The sequence below is a fragment of the Mobula hypostoma genome, chromosome 1 (assembly GCF_963921235.1).
Source record: "Mobula hypostoma chromosome 1, sMobHyp1.1, whole genome shotgun sequence".
NCBI lineage: Eukaryota > Metazoa > Chordata > Chondrichthyes > Myliobatiformes > Myliobatidae > Mobula > Mobula hypostoma.
In genome coordinates this window covers 50,833,261-50,850,231 of record NC_086097.1, presented here as the reverse complement: position 1 = coordinate 50,850,231, position 16,971 = coordinate 50,833,261, and the positions used below count along the sequence as shown (strand labels likewise).

Genomic DNA, 16,971 nt, shown 5'->3' with positions numbered 1-16,971 from the left:
GGTGAACGCAGCAGGCCAAGCAGCATCTATAGAAAGAGGTGCAGTCGACGTTTCAGGCCGAGACCCTTCGTCAGGACTAACTGAAGGAAGAGTGAGTAAGGGATTTGAAAGTTGGAGGGGGAGGGGGAGATCCAAAATGATAGGAGAAGACAGGAGGGGGAGGGATAGAGCCAAGAGCTGGACAGGTGATTGGCAAAAGGGGATACGAGAGGATCATGGGACAGGAGGTCCGGGAAGAAAGACAAGGTGGGGGGGGACCCAGAGGATGGGCAAGAGGTATATTCAGAGGGACAGAGGGAGAAAAAGGAGAGTGAGAGAAAGAATGTGTGCATAAAAATGAGTAACAGATGGGGTACGAGGGGGAGGTGGGGCCTTAGCGGAAGTTAGAGAAGTCGATGTTCATGCCATCAGGTTGGAGGCTACCCAGACGGAATATAAGGTGTTGTTCCTCCAACCTGAGTGTGGCTTCATCTTTACAGTAGAGGAGGCCGTGGATAGACATGTCAGAATGGGAATGGGATGTGGAATTAAAATGTGTGGCCACTGGGAGATCCTGCTTTCTCTGGCGGACAGAGCGTAGATGTTCAGCAAAGCGGTTTCCCAGTCTGCGTCGGGTCTCACCGATATATAAAAGGCCACATCGGGAGCACCGGACGCAGTATCCGTGTAAGCGGAACAAGTGCTACACATGCCCTTACACTTCCTCCCTTACCACCATTCAGGGCCCCAAACAGTCCTTCCAGGTGAGGCATCACTTCACCTGTGAGTCGACTGGGGTGATATACTGCCTCCAGTGCTCCTGATGTGGCCTTCTATATATTGGTGAGACCCGACGCAGACTGGGCGACCGCTTTGCTGAACATCTACGCTCTGTCCGCCAGAGAAAGCAGGATCTCCCAGTGGCCACACATTTTAATTCCACATCCCATTCCCATTCTGACATGTCTATCCACGGCCTCCTCTACTGTAGAGATGAAGCCACACTCAGGTTGGAGGAACGACACCTTATATTCCGTCTGGGTAGCCTCCAACCTGATGGCATGAACATCGACTTCTCTAACTTCCGCTAAGGCCCCACCTCCCCCTCGTACCCCATCTGTTACTCATTTTTATGCACACATTCTTTCTCTCACTCTCCTTTTTCTCCCTCTGTCCCTCTGAATATACCTCTTGCCCATCCTCTGGGTCACCCCCCCCTCCTTGTCTTTCTTCCCGGACCTCCTGTCCCATGATCCTCTCGTATTCCCTTTTGCCTATCACCTGTCCAGCTCTCGGCTCTATCCCTCCCCCTCCTGTCTTCTCCTATCATTTTGCATCTCCCCCTCCCCCTCCAGCTTTCAAATCCCTTACTCATTCTTCCTTCAGTTAGTCCTGACGAAGGGTCTCGGCCTGAAACGTCGACTGCGCCTCTTTCTATAGATACTGCTTGGCCTGCTGCGTTCACCAGCAACTTTGATGTATGTTGCTTTATTTTTGTATAGCTGTTTTATGTCTTTTGAACAGTCATCTAATGAGTATAATTTGCCTAAATCATTTTTTTTCAGATATTTACAAATTAGGAATTTTTAAAATACTAAGCTACCTACATTTCCAACTTCATATCCATTTGATATTACGGAAAAATTTTTAGGTTTAAATCCTTATCAGAAGGGTTTAATAGCAATCATTTATGATTTGATTATGAAAATAAATTCAGGTATATCTGATAAAATTAAGACTGAATGGGAAAGGGAACTTCAATTTCATATATTTACAGAAAAATGGGGAAAAAATCTTTCAATTAGTTAATCTGTCTTTATGCGCTAAACATACATTGATAAGGTGGTACATAGGGTTCATATATCTAAAGATAAATTAGCTCGTTTCTATTCTCGTATTAGCCCTATTTGTGGTAAATGTCATTCCGCAGTTGCTTCTTTGACTCATATGTTCTGGCCTTGTTCTTCTTTGGATAAATATTGGAAAGATATCTTCGATATTATTTCTACAGTTTTGTGTATTGATTTACAACCTCACCCCATTACTGCAATTTTTGGGTTACCGATGATTGAAGATAGTTCCTTATCCTCCTCAGCCTGTCGGATGATTGCATTTCTTACATTAATGGCTAGAAGATCTATCTTCTTGAATTGGAAAGAGGTCAATCCTCCTACTACATTTCAATGGTTTTCTCAAACTATATCTTGTTTAAATTTAGAGAAAATTAGAAGTGGCACCTCTGATCCCTTGGTTAAATTTGAAGAAACGTGGAGACCGTTTATTCAACATTTTCATATGATTTAGTTTGACCTTTTTCAAAACCCATTTTTTTAACTAAAAATATACAGATAGAGGAGTGGAGTTAACAACATTAATGATGGTATACGATGTGATATGTTAGCCCGACTTTAGTTTAGTTTTGCTTAGCATCATTTAATTTTTTTTCTTCTTTTCTAGTTTGGGGGTTTCTTTTTTTAATTTTTTAAAATTTATTCTTTACCATGTTCAGTTGTATTTGGAGTTGGGGAGATTTAGCATACTTGTATGATTAGCAATTTGTACTTGCTAATGTTAGTTATCAATGATGTAATCCCATTCTCTGTTTATTAGTATTATTATTATTTTATTCATAATTTTAAAATTAATAAAAAGAAAGATAGAAAAAATAAGAAGTGTCATTTTTGATCCTTCGGTTAAATTTGAAGAGACTTGAAAGCCATTTATTCAACATTTTCATATGATGTAGTTTGTCCTTTTCTGAATCCTTTTTATTGACTTAGAATATATGAATAGAGGAGCGGAGTTGACGACATTAATGAATGTATTTGATCTAATATATTGGTTCAGCCTTGTTTTGTTTTTTTTTGGGTCTAGTAATTTAGTTCTTTTTTCTTAGCTTTTTTTTGTTTTTTTGGGGGTGTTTTCTTTGTGATATCCTTTTTTAAATTTCTTTTTTTCTTCATGATTAATTATATCAAGAGTTTGGAAGTCTATTACACTTGTATTATTTGTAGTTTCTGTTGTATATGTTTATTACCAATAATGTAATTCCAATCTCTTTGTATCACTATTGTTATTATGTTTATGAACTTGAAAACTAACAAAAAGATTTAAAAAATTCATATCATAAAAATGATTTTAATATTTTTGAAGGATAGAATCATTAAAAGGAAGTGAATCAGGGGATAATTCTTAAAAATTGTGTTTTTTTTTAGCAACTGAAGCATTGCAATCTTGTCAACTTGATTGAAGTGTTCAGAAAGAAACGAAGACTTCATTTAGTGTTTGAGTACTGTGACCACACTGTGTTAGATGAATTGGACCGATACCCAAAAGGGTAAGTAATATTGAAAGTAATATAGACAATAGATCTTTTTTTGTCAGTAGAAACAGAACGCGGCATTTTTAGATTGAAGGTCAGGTCTTTCAATGTTTAATGTCCTGATTTTGAAATCTGTGAGCTCTAGCTTATTGTCAGCAATAACTGTAGTCACTAGATAGTCATGATTAAATTGAAAGTTGGATGCAGATGACCAATAGATTCCGGTTAATTGGGCCATAGGATTACCATGGCAGCCGCTTGCAATATTTGGGCCAACTCTTAAAGAACAAAAATAAAGAGAGAAAATAGCCAGGATTCCCTTCATTTGTTTGGGACACTATACCACTTAATTGGCTCAGGAGAGTGTTGCAGTTTCTAACCAGCATCAGTTGCGTGTAGTTAGAGTGAACAGTTTTAAAATGTCAGTTGATCATGTTTGTGTTATGAGGCCGACGGATGACAATTCAAAAATCAGTGGTTTTTATTATTTTGTTTTTCAGTTTGATTTTAAAAGATTTTAGACTCTTGCCAGGATGCCACAAAAAGATTTAACACTAGCCAAAAAACTACCCTAGGTGTCTGCACTGATCTTGTTCATTTACAGTCAATCAAAAGAACACGGCATTGCACACTGGATGAATTCTTCCATCGATAACTATTGGAAACTAATACACAGTTTTATAGTACCTGTAGTAGTATTGGTAGGGTTCTAATTTGTTCTGTATTTCATTTAAATACATAATTTATTGCTCAGTTAAATGGCAGCTTTTTTTTTATACCTTTTAAACTTTTTTTCATGAAACTTCGGTTATTTGTGGCAGTCACTTAATTGGGCATAAATGCTCTGGTTTTGATAAGTCCCAATTAACCTGAATCTGCTGTTTGTTTTCAGTACAGTTTGTAGTTCTTAAGATGTTCACAATGTTATCTTTAAAGCTATTTTGTAATGAGAGCCAGATCACTTTCCTATCTTTTCTGCAAAACTTGTTTAAGACAGTTGATTTATAACAGAACTACCCAGAGCTGTCTAAATGCAAAATAAGTTTTTTTTGGTCTCAGTTAATATCTGTTGTGCAGAGTTTACTTAACAGATCTTTATATCATTCTCAGAGATGAGATTCGATAGGCTAGAATGTACTGTCTGTGGTATGTGTTGTATACCATTCAGCTAGATCTTCTAAATAGACAGTAATGGACTAAAACAAACTCAGAGTAGATCAAATTATATGTGTGTTTATTACTTGCAAGGGAAGTCTTAATCTGTATGCTCAGTCATCGGTAAATAGCTTCAATCTTGCAGTTGAAAACAGATCATTTTTACACATTTACAGAGTCCAGTAATTCATCAGCTTAATGTCCTTAAAGTAATTCCATCCCTTACATTTGTCTTTAATGAGCTCATTTGACTTTGAGGCTTCTCCATCAACAGCTTTGTCCTGTTTTTTTTTCTCTCTGCTTTTAATCATGTAATGCCAAAACAGTCTCTGCTATAAATCACATACCCTTGCAAGCTTCCCATCCAAATACATCAGCAAAGCACTCTGGGATAACACAGGTTCCATTTGTCACATTACATTTTACAAAAATTGTAAATTCATAAATACTTCAGAGTTGCAGTTATATGTCCACATATTAAGCATATGTGGACATATAGCTGCAACTCTGAAGTATTTATGTGATTATGGTTGTCATGGAAAAAAAATAATGATTTGCCTTTTAATTTAAAAGTGTCAAGTTGCTGATAAGTTACCAATCCTAAATGGTGGCAGTGCCTTGTGACACAATGTCGCCGTGTGGTCTGTCCAGAATGAACACTGTACATGAAACATCGGAAAAGTATTTTGAAAGCCAACCAAGCTACATCCTCAGATACTATAAGGTGTCAAAGACTTTGGTTCTGAATCAGAAACACAAAAAAAATTTTTCTAGAAGAACATCCCTTTAGAACAGAGAAGAGGAGGAATTTCTTTAGTCCAAGGGTGGTGAATCTGTGGAATTCATTGCCACATACAGGGAGAAGGCAAGAAGAGAATAGGGTTGAGGGGGTTAATAATTCAGCCATGATGTAATGGTGGAGTAGACTCAATGGACAAAATCACCTAATTCTGCTCCTGTATCTTATGGATGTATAATCTATAAAATTTAAATTAGACATTAAAAAAATAAACATTGTTACAGAATAATTCCCCAAAATCAATTTAAACAATTAAAAATATTAAAGCAATACATTATCTTTTACATAGTCTCCCTCACAGCTGTTTTACCGCTGTACCATTGAGCGCATACTCACCAGCTGCATCTCAGTGTGGTATGGCAATTGTCCCGTATCGGACCGCAAAGCACTCCAGCGTGTGGTGAAAACTGCCCAGCAGATTATCGGCACCCAAGTTGCCCACCATTGAGAACATCTACTATAAACGCTACCTGGGCAGGGTGAAAAGCATTATCAAGGATGCATCCCACCCTAACCATACTCTCCTCCCATCCAATAGGCGCAACAGGAGCCTCTGCTCCTGCACCAGCAGGCACAGGAAGGGCCTCTTCCCTGAGGCTGTGACCCTGCTGAACCTCACATCACAGCGCTAAGCAGTATTGTACCCATATTGTACTGTCTCAGTACTTTTATATTTGTGTGCTGTAGCACTTACTTTTTATTCGCAGTTATTTTGTAAATAACACTATTCTTTGCATTTCTGGTCAGATGCTAACTGTATTTCATTGGCTTTGTATCTGTATTCGGCACAATGACAATATAGTTTAATCTAATCTAATCTAATCTTTACTTCTTTCAAATGAATGGGTTTGCTGTTGTAGGGTCATGGACATATATTTAAGAAATCAATCACAGAGCTTAACCAGGGGGCAGGGGTTGGTGGGGGGGGGGGAGGCTTGTACTAGGAAATCAATCACAGAGCTTAACCGGGAGGGCAGGGGGGGGGGGGGGGGCTTGAAGTTCTCAGCAGTTAAATGCTGACGATTTGCTGAGAAGCACACTGTTTGGGTTTGCAGCAGGTTTCTGCTGTATCAATATCTACCTGATGAATATGGGATATGATTACACTATAGTTATTAAACATCAAATGTATTAATGTATTTTGCCACATGCTGGTCTCTCTGAACAAATAAGTATTACGGATAAACTCTTCTCAGGCTTCCAGTTGGGTACAGGTATCAATTATAACCAATGTTTCAATTGAAGATGGCTACCCTTCTTGTTTTTTTTTTCTGTTTTTAATGGAGGTTGGGATTGAGGACGTGATTTTAAGTTTTTTAACTCTGTTTGGTTTCAAGTTAGCCCATTGCTTTGCTTTGCTTTTAGTTAGTTGCACGGTGGGTTTTTTTTGGGGTTTTTTTTTTCCTTTTCTCTATTGATATATATATAAAAATTAGTATACTATTATGTTACCTTGGTATGTTATGTTTAAATTACATTGTTTGTATCTTTTTTTTGTATTAATATTTCCTGTAATTTTATTATATTCTAACAGTGTATTAGTGCCTATATGGCTTACCTTTTTGTATACTTATTCAATAAAAAGATTTAAAAAGAAAGAAAGAAAAGAAGATGGCAGAGTTTGTCATCGAAACATTGGTTCTATTTGATACCTGTACCCAGTTGGAAGCCCAAACAAGTTTATTTGTCATACATGCTGGGAAAGTACTAGATCCTTTTTCAAATGAGTATTAGACAAAGATTGAAAGATTAGATTAGCTTTGTTTGTCACACATACCTCAGTACATCAAAACTCACAGTGAAGTGTGTCATTTGTGTCAAAGAGCAACAGTCTGAGGGTGTGCTGTGGGCAGCTCGCAAGTGTCACCATGTTTCCAGCGGCAGCATAGCATGCGCACAACTTACAAAACCTAATCCGTACGTCTTCGGAACCTCAAAGGAAACTGGAGCACACAAAGAAACCCACGAGGTCATGGGGAGAATGTACAAACTCCTTACAGACAGCGGTGGGATTGGAACCCTGATCTTCTGATTGCTGGCGTTACAAAGCATTACGCTGACTACTCTGCTACCAAAGCTTTACAAATTTTTTTAAATTGTAGAGATCTCATTCATGACAAGATCATGTACTGTATTTACTAAATATATAAGGACACAAATGCTGTATGGGATTAGAATTCCAAGTCCAAGAGAAGTCCAAGCAATTAAATCTCTGATTTTTGCTGCTGACTTAAAAAATATTTGAACGTAAGTCACTGACCTATTGGCTTTCAGATTGCACTTAGCATAACTGGTTTGGAGCTATGACTTGTGAACATCTCATTGTATACAATTGTCTATTTGAAATGAAAGAAAATTTGGTAGGTGGTTTGTAAGGTTGTTCACCGAGCCTGGAAGTTAGGTCGCAAACATTTCATCATCAGTCATTGTAACATCGTCTGTGCACAATTGATTGTTGTTTCCGCCAAGTGCTTGCGTTTATATTGGTCCAACTAGTTGTTCTGATTGGTTGGCTGCCACGCTGGCCCGCTAGTCTCCAATGGCCCATATCCCTAGTTATCAGTCATTATGAGTGTTGGTTCCTCATGTGCTCGTGGCTCACCTTTTGGGTCCACTCCCACAGTTGCATAGGTTCATAAATTCCATCCTTTTCAAAATGCTTGTTACTAGAGTCTTCTACTGAGGATCAAGCTTCTACGAATTCTCTTGATTTGTCAGCCAGGATTTTTGTAATTCCCCAGACAAACTTGTGACCTCCTTGGTCCTCATTACTGAGATGAGTGACAGAGGATTTTGTCTTCTTATGTCTAGCTGATATTCATGTAGTCTCGTGGATAGTTTTCTCCTCATCTGCCCTACATAGTGTTTGGAGCCATGTGGGCTGTTGGATCTTTGGGTCTCCAGACGAGTGTTGTGATGGTTGTGCTGGGTTTGTGTGCAACCATTATTCCCTGTGCTTGGAGCAGTTTGCAGAGGAAGCAATGCTCAGAATGACTGATAACCGGGGATACAGGCCAGCGGAGATCACTCAGTTATCCATTTGGCTGGGATGTAGCAGAAACTAGCGTCCAGCGCGACCAATCAAAACAACAAGTTGGAACAATATAAATGCAAATACTCGGCAGAAGCAACATTCCATCACACATGAATGATGTCACCTCATCTGGTGACTTAACATTTGCAACCTAACCTCCACTTTCGGCGAACAACCCTATAACCAAACAATTCTCTATCCTCAGCCTAAACCTGATCGTGATGGGTAAACTTGCTTAAGATTTGCAGAGCAATACAACCCAAAAGTTTATTAAGACTGAAGAAATATTGCAAATAAAATATGAATACAAGCACTACAAATCACTGAACATTGGCCAGTACAAGACGTTACTAAAGATTATATGATGTATTCTCTCATTATGATAACCTCTCTACTTAAATGTCCTTAAGGTAACTTTAATGCTTAACTGTAACTTAAGCTCACAACGTTTCCTCCTAATTCAAAGGGATTCATCTTCACCTTTGCTTTCCATCTCTACTGAATGCAAGTTCTCTTGTAAGCTGCACTATTATTTTACATATTACTTAATCTCATTGCTTTTAACCAATGATCACTGGAAGGCTTGTGTTCCCATGCAGATGAGATCATCAGCCTCACTACAACTGTCAATATTTGCCTGAATCTTTCTTATTTTATAATACAAAATCATCCCCTTGATGATTTGAACTCCTGATTGTTGTGGTTCCATGAACTGGTGGATATAGAAATATTATTCTGTTTGATGCTCTACTATTAGAGTCATAAAAAATGAGAGAAGCTTTATCATCGTTCAGTAAAGTTGGTGGAAGGGTTTATTCTTGTGGCAGTTCTGATGTTTACCACTTTCAAAGACTGCTTAGGGACCAAACTAGATTTGCTGGAACCCATGTGATTACATATGTGTTGATTTGTAAACTTTGTTGACACTATGCCATAGGGTTTTTAGATGAACACTGTGTGAACATTTCTTGAGCACTTCCTTTCAGTTTGCAGCCTGTTTGAAAAGGGCATTATAGGGCCTTGTCATTTCTCTTTTTTTTTGTGCGTGCGTGTGCAATGTTGGCGGGACGATATCCTTTTTCATGCCTTTACAAGGCGCGGAGCGAGAGAGAGACTGTGTGGTGCGCCACTCCTCACAAAGGCATCTTGCAGTATTTTTCCCTTTATTTTACGAGGTTGAGTTGCGATCTCGACACTTAACCTGGCACGGATGGAAGGCGTACTCGGGAGCAGCCCTGACTGGATTTGAACCCGGGAATCTTCGTTCCGGAGTCCAGAGCTGATGTCATTGCCCCACCAGCTGGCCCACCTCGTCATTTCTCATAGTATGCTGTTAGGAATTTTGGTCAATTTTATAATAGGTGTATTAAAGGAATTTCTGAATGTCAGAGATCAAAGAAAAACACTGTACACTTTCTATTGTTCATCTCTCCCTGATCAATGATTTTGTTGTATTTATTGAACAGTTCAAGTGAGAAATTCTTTAAAAATTATGTTATCTTTGTCCCTTCAATCTAATACTTATTTAAATGGAATATTCCCTTTAAATTTCAAATCATATATTCAAAGGAAAGTATTTAATCTAAACATTATTTACTTTCTTAGGGTACCTGATCACTTGGTGAAGAGAATCACTTGTCAAACACTTCAGGCTGTCAACTTTTGCCATAAGCATAATGTGAGTTCTCACACTCCCTGTTGTTAATGTTAAATCTTCTATTTTCCCTCCTGTAGTGGTATTCTGAGGTACTTTTGCAGTACTCATTCACTTTAACATTGTCAAAAGCTTTTAAATGGATTCAAGTTCTTCAACTGAATAAATGTTTGAAAAGATCCTACTGTATTCAATTAGACCAAATCAAAATATTAAAATAAGTTAAAATACGTTGATTTTATTTTGATTAAACTGATAGCACGTGGAATCAATGTACAACAATAATAGCCACATTACACAGGTGTTCTATTCTAAGTGCTGTTTCATGACTATAATGGTCATTTCTCTGGTGTTCCAAATACATGTTCTTTCTCCCACCCTCGTTCCTTTCATCAATGTGCTGCTTTCTAGAACATCCATGAACTACCAAAGTAAAATTAAAACAACCTGCTATTCGACAACTCTGAAATCCCGAAGGTTTGACACTGGCTCACTGGGGTCCTGTTTCCCACATTTTCCAAGCTCCCTTGAAATTTACCGGTTTTGCTGGGAGATGTATTATTCCAAGTAATATCTTTTTAAAAATGAGTTAAAATTGGGTGGAAGTATTAATGAGAATAATATAGCAACCACAGTCCCAAGCATGCAAAATTTTACTGTGTATCTAATCCATATGTCTGCTGATAACTACCTTTCATGATCCCCTGTGTTTCCAACTTACCAGACTGTCTGATATCCAGAATAGGATGAGCAGAAAATTCCACCTGCTTTTCCCTAAGACTGTCATTTCTATCTTTCACCAGCGACCCAACTTAGCCTCTGCTGAATTCTCCATTCATCCCTTTGTGACTTGCAAACTTGCAGCTCCTGGCTCCCTCTCATAATTTTACTCTCAGTAGAACTGGGGCCATTGAAATCTCAGCTCAAACTACAAGCTTGTACCAATTCTTGCTTGTCTATCACCTCTAGAAGTGCTGACCAAAACTGGTATCTGATCAGACAACAATTTGATTATAAATTGTCATTTTTTTTAACAATCCTCCCAAGGTCTTTCCCACCATTGTGGGATTTAACTTATGAATAACAATAGTCCAGTGAAGCATGTTTGGTCATTTTGCAACATTTTTGGTTTTGCATAAATTCTAATTATTTATGGTGGTGCGAAGTTTGGATATATAAAAATAATTCATAAGTTTATATATCTAGCTATATTTTACTAAAGAATTTAATGTCTTTTATTAAAAGAGAGAAATATCACTCAAAATGTAATAATGTACAATAAAATGAGAAAATTTAGTCTTTTAGGAAAATTTATTAAAGCAATAATAATAAAAACTTATTAATGAAACCTATCAGTGTTGTATTCTGTTAGTTTAACTCAAATTTTTCATTTGGTGAAATCCTTTATCATCATTTGGATTTTAACAATGCTATCAGGGTATAATTAATGATTGGTCACAATAATGGTATTGCCATAAGAACACCAATTAAAGTCATAAAATGGTATCAAGGAATTACAGTTTAATATCTTGATGTATTATTGAGATTAATGTATTTGCATAGATTCTTTATTTGGTTATTTATTTATTTTTGCAGTGCATACATAGGGATGTTAAGCCAGAAAATATCTTAATTACAAAAGATCACGTCATTAAGCTTTGTGATTTTGGTTTTGCCAGGATATTGAGTAAGTAAAAGTTTTTTAAAGAAAAAAGTATTTATTACTAGGCCAAATGCCAATTTATACTTGTAATGAAAATTAAGTTTATGTGAAGAAAAATCATGAACCATGGTAACTAGTTGTACTTTGTGTCTAAAATCGAGGATAACAATTTATTTGGTATATTTCACATCCAGTTGCAAGTTGATTACAGTGACAACAGTAGCTTTGTTTTTCTAGTGTTCTTGAAGCATTAAAAATATCCTAAGGGCCTCCAGGAATATTATCTAATGAAACTTACTGTCAAATCACTTGAGAAACAATTTGGTCAAATGTTTGGTCAAATCATTATGGAGAGGTTTTGGATGGGAATGCCATAACTTAGGGCTTGGACAAATAAAAGCATAATCATAGAGGGGGTGTTGGGGGAGGGAAGGAAATTGTCACTGTCAACGAGATGGCAAATGATTTGACTCTTGTTACCCATTGCTTTTTTAACATTTGCAAAACAGGTGATGGTATACTCTCCATTTGCCTAGATGAAAATATAATGGTCACTTTGCTGAAATATGTGAATGTGTGATATTATTAAAGAGAAAATATCTAATGATTTAGTTTCTCTGGTCTTTGAGCTTAACTAAAGTGGTCCAGACACTCTGTTACTCTTATGAAATGCTTTAATTTTATCCTTGTGAAATAACCAGCTGTTATTGTTGATGTAAATTAACAAAAATTTCAATCTCTTAGATGTCTAGATTATTTTTGAAATTCATTTTTATTTATATGTAGGTGCTAAGGTGGACTGTTGGCTGTTTTACCAATAATATGCCAAATTCACTAGTCAAAATATTGCATAAATATTTTCAAATGAGTTGGTGAGAAGTTTACTGTCAGAGGAAAATCAATACTGGAAACAAATCTAATATCTTACATGCTGGATTTAGTGTTTGAAAAGTCTAGGTGGAAGAAAGAAAAACAAAATCAAAACTTCTTTAAAGAAACTCACTGTCTACTTTCAAAGCTACACTATTTAGTTATATAGTGGTAATAATTAATATCACACAAAGATCCTTGTAAATTTTGCATTGAGTATTTTAAATAATGCTACAGTGTTTTTTAACAAAATGAATCATACTTCAGAAGAGTAGTGTACTCCCTAGCTCTTTAGAATTTGGAAAACTCTCATGATAATTGATAAATCTTTGTTTGTCTCTAAGGCAACAGATTAAGGATTAAAGTACATTCAGAAATTTAATTCTGTAATCTAGGCTGAGGTGTGATTGGAAAACTGACCTTGGAGTTATTCTTTAAAAATAAATCTGAGTTTCTTACTGATTGTCAGGTGTGAGCTTAACAAGTGGCACTTTTCAAAGTCATTTCTGCAAATTAACTGTTCAAAAATTGTAATTGTGTTTACTTATTTTGCTGAGTTAACTGCACTTTAAAAGTTAAAAAAAATCATTATAATGCATTTTGGGGAGATATTAATGATTCTAAGCCACTAAGTTGTTCTTAAAAATAACCTATCACATCCTGCTAAAGGCCATTGAGGATTTTGTAGTCTGATGTTGTGTTTTTACAAAACATTTGCAATATTTAATCTTTGTTTATTTTGTAGCTGGTCCAGCAGATTACTATACTGATTATGTTGCTACCCGGTGGTACCGTGCTCCTGAACTGTTAGTTGGAGACACTCAGTATGGTCCTCCAGTGGATATTTGGGCAGTAGGGTGTCTTTTTGCAGAATTATTATGTGGAGCCCCCTTGTGGCCAGGAAAGTCAGATGTTGATCAGCTCTATCTGATAAGAAAAACACTGGGTGAGTATTCAAAAAACTTTAAGAGTCACACTACATTCATTCAGAGTAGATTTGAATTATGATATCAGTAAAATTATCAAAGCCTTTTTCTCACAGCATGAATAAATCTGTGAAATAATTCTTTTTGAAAATTTCATTTGGTTAAAGTAACTTCTTCTGCTAACTACTTTTCCAGGAAAAGAAATGCAGTGGTCTTTATTTTGATTTGTTATTTTGTCCTCGAGCTATTACACATATGGCTAACCTACAACTCCTGAGCCTCATTCAGCTTCTTTTTACACTTCAAGTGCAGTTTACACTTGTGGTAAACTTATTCTTGCATGGACTTTTCCCAACTTTGTCGAACATGTATTGAGAAGCCTATGACAGCAGTGTATGATGCCTTCTTAACTCACCAGATCATAATGGGCAGAGGGATGAGGGGGCTGTACATTCTGCTACACATTGCCTTCTGGCTTCTGCAGACAATATAAAGCACTACTCACAGTTTCAAAGGAGTATGGCTCAGAATCCAGCCAGAATGCAAAATATTTCTGCAGAATGCAGCGTCCATAAGTACAACCTGCATTCTTGTCATATGATTTGAGGGTTAATAGGCCTACATTAATTTTGTACCTGACAATCATCTCATTGAAATAAATAATAAGACATACAAACAGAATTAGGCCACTCAGCCATTCGATTCTGCTCTACTATTCAATCATGGCTGATTTATTATCCCTCTCAACCACATTATCCTGCCTTCTCTTTGTAACCTTTGACACCCTTACTAATCAAGAATCGATCAACCTCCGCTTTAAATATACTGAAATGAGTTGGCCTTCACAATTGTTTGTGGCAATAAATTTCACAGATTCACCACCACTGGCTAAAGAAATTCTTCCCTGGTGAAACCACAATGTAACATCCATTTCTCTGTGAATAACACCATCAATTCAGCAGTAACCGTAAGCTTTAATTTAAAATTTCAATAATCTTAAAATCTCAATGAATTTCACATTTCAATAGATTTTGTATTTAAAATTTAAAACGTAATTTCAATAATTTAAAAAATCAATTGTCTTAAGACTTCCTTTAAATTTAAATTTCAATGGACTTTAAAATTAAATAGCTTTTAAATCATAAAATGTGCAGGTAAGGAGTGGGAAAATGGGAGTTGGAAAGTAAGAGCAACACATACAAGATGCGGGAGGAACGAGCAAGTCAGGCAGTAGCCACTGAAATGAATAAACAGTCAGTGTTTCAGGCTGAGGACTTTCACCTGGACTGGAAAGCCAGGATAAGAAGGTCAGGGGAGGGAAAGAGGGACAAGCTAGAAGGTGATTGGTGAAGCCGGGTGGGTGGGGGATAGGGGGGTGAAGTAAGAAGCCTGGTGGTGATAGGTGGAAAAGGTAAAGGACTGGAAAAGAAGAAATCTCATAGGAGAGAGTGGACCATGGGAGAAAGGGAAGGAGGAGGGAAACCAGGGAGAGGCAATAGGCAGGTGAGGAAAAGAGAAGGGATAAGAGATGAGCCAGAATGGAGAATAGAAGAAGAGAGATAGGGGAAGAGAAAATATTACCAGAAGTTGGAGAAATCAATGTTCATTCCATCAGGTTGGAGACCACCCAGATGGAATATGTGTTGCTCCTGCAATCTGAGAGTAGCCTTGTCATGGTGATAGAGGAAGCCATGGACTGACATGTCAGAATGGAAATTAGGGTTGGAATTACAATGTTTGGCCACCAGGAAGTCCTGCTTTTTGCAGATGCTGCCTGACAACATGAACCCAATCTACATTGCATCTCGTCTATGCACATCGGGAGCACCAGATACAGTAAATGATCCCAAGAAATTTGGAAGTGGATTCTTGCATTAACTGGAAGGACTGTTTGGGAATTGCTTTGCAACATTAGTAAGACCCAATGTAGATTAGGGACCGCTTTGTCAAACACATTTGCTCCATCTGCAAAAAGCATGATTTCCTGGTGGTCTACCATTTTAATTTCTATCCCATTCCTATTCCGGCATGTCAGTCACTGCCCTCCTCTACCGCCATGGTGAAGCTACTCTCAGGAATGAGGAGCTGCACCTCATATTCATTGATTTCTCTAACTTCATACTTCTTGCTTTACCCACCCACCTGGCTTCACTGATCACTTTCTAGCCTGAACTTCTTCCCCTCCCCCTACCTTCTTATTCTGGCTTCTTCCCCCCTCCTTTCCAATTGAAGTGAAGGGTCTTGGCCCGAAACGTCGAATGTTTATTTTTTTCCCATAGATGCTGCCTGACCTCCAGCATTATGTATGTGTTTCTCTGGATTTCCAGCATCTGCAAAATTTGTGTTTATAGTTTAAAAGTAAGAATGAATATTCACTTCTAATTATGATAAATTGCCGTGCCTTAGCTATGAAGCATTATTCCTCATTCATTAGAAAACAAACAATTTGAAATGTCATCACAAAACAAATGGCAAGTCTTCATCTGAATATCATTCCGGTCAGAGCAAAGAAAGTGCGAAACAATCACGTTAAAATTATATGTAAAATACAGAAATTTTTTTCTGCTGGCAGTAACCAAGGAGACTGACAGATCAGCCAAGATGGTTTTATTTCCTAGAATATGCTTCACAATAGATCTCCGTATTCTGCTAGAAATTTAAGAAGAATATTGCAAAAGCTGGCTTGAAATTTACACACAAATAACAGAAAACCAATTAACCAAATTCCAGCTTCATCTCCCAGAAGACTAAGTCACGGGAGAAGCAATGCAGTGAAAGTTCCCCAGAATGATTCCTGGAACAGAGGGTTTGTAATTTGAGGAGCCATTAAGTAGACTTGATCAATGTGTTCTTGAATTTAGACGAATTAGAGGCAATTTAATTGAATCCTATAAAATTCTCAAGGGGCTTTGCAGGTTAAATGTAAAGATAATGTTCCTCTCAGCTATGGTGTCAAGAACAAGGGATAAAAATAGAAAGTTAAGGGGTGGGCAATTCGAGGATGAGAATCAAATAAATACCTAAACACAGACCACAGTGATTGTTTGAAATTCCTGACCTAAAAGGACTGGAGCTCAGGTTCAATGCATAGGGAGCATTAGACATGGAGGGAACCAAGGGATATGGAGCTAACACAGGAAATTGTACAGAAGTAAGATCGAATTGAATGTTAACACAGACACAAGATTCTGAAAGGCAACCCTTGCTTCTATTTCCTACATCTGTATAGTGTTCATATGTTATGTTATACCTCCCCTTTCTATAATTCTATAAAATATATGTATTCCTGACCAACTTCAATTCTGTTTGAATTTACAGTAAAAGTGCATAATTAATTTTTTTTCTTTGTAATTATTTGTATAAGAATTTACAAAAGGATATGAAACTAAAGTTAGAATATGGTACTTTCCAAATGAAACTTTGGGTTCCATGTCACCTGTTCAATTTTCATTCTTTAATCATAGATAATTGACTAGTTGATCTGTCATGGTAGGCCGTAGAACTTCAATCTGATATCACAGATGCATTATACTATACAAGATAAATACATTATCCTGTTGTTAGTGTAT

At 37.1% G+C, this 16,971-nt stretch overlaps 1 protein-coding gene across 4 annotated transcripts in view; it reads left to right on the top strand.

Moving 5' to 3' along the window:
- Nucleotides 1–16,971, top strand: part of cdkl1 (cyclin dependent kinase like 1 (CDC2 related kinase)) — a 69,404-nt gene that overhangs the window by 32,490 nt on the left and 19,943 nt on the right. For all 4 annotated transcript variants that reach the window (XM_063048539.1, XM_063048529.1, XM_063048520.1 and 1 more), the window contains exons 2-5: nt 3,195–3,316; nt 9,895–9,967; nt 11,540–11,630; nt 13,222–13,422. In XM_063048539.1, the coding sequence (XP_062904609.1) occupies nt 3,195–3,316; nt 9,895–9,967; nt 11,540–11,630; nt 13,222–13,422 (487 nt within the window). The remainder of the gene's footprint in view (nt 1–3,194; nt 3,317–9,894; nt 9,968–11,539; nt 11,631–13,221; nt 13,423–16,971) is intronic.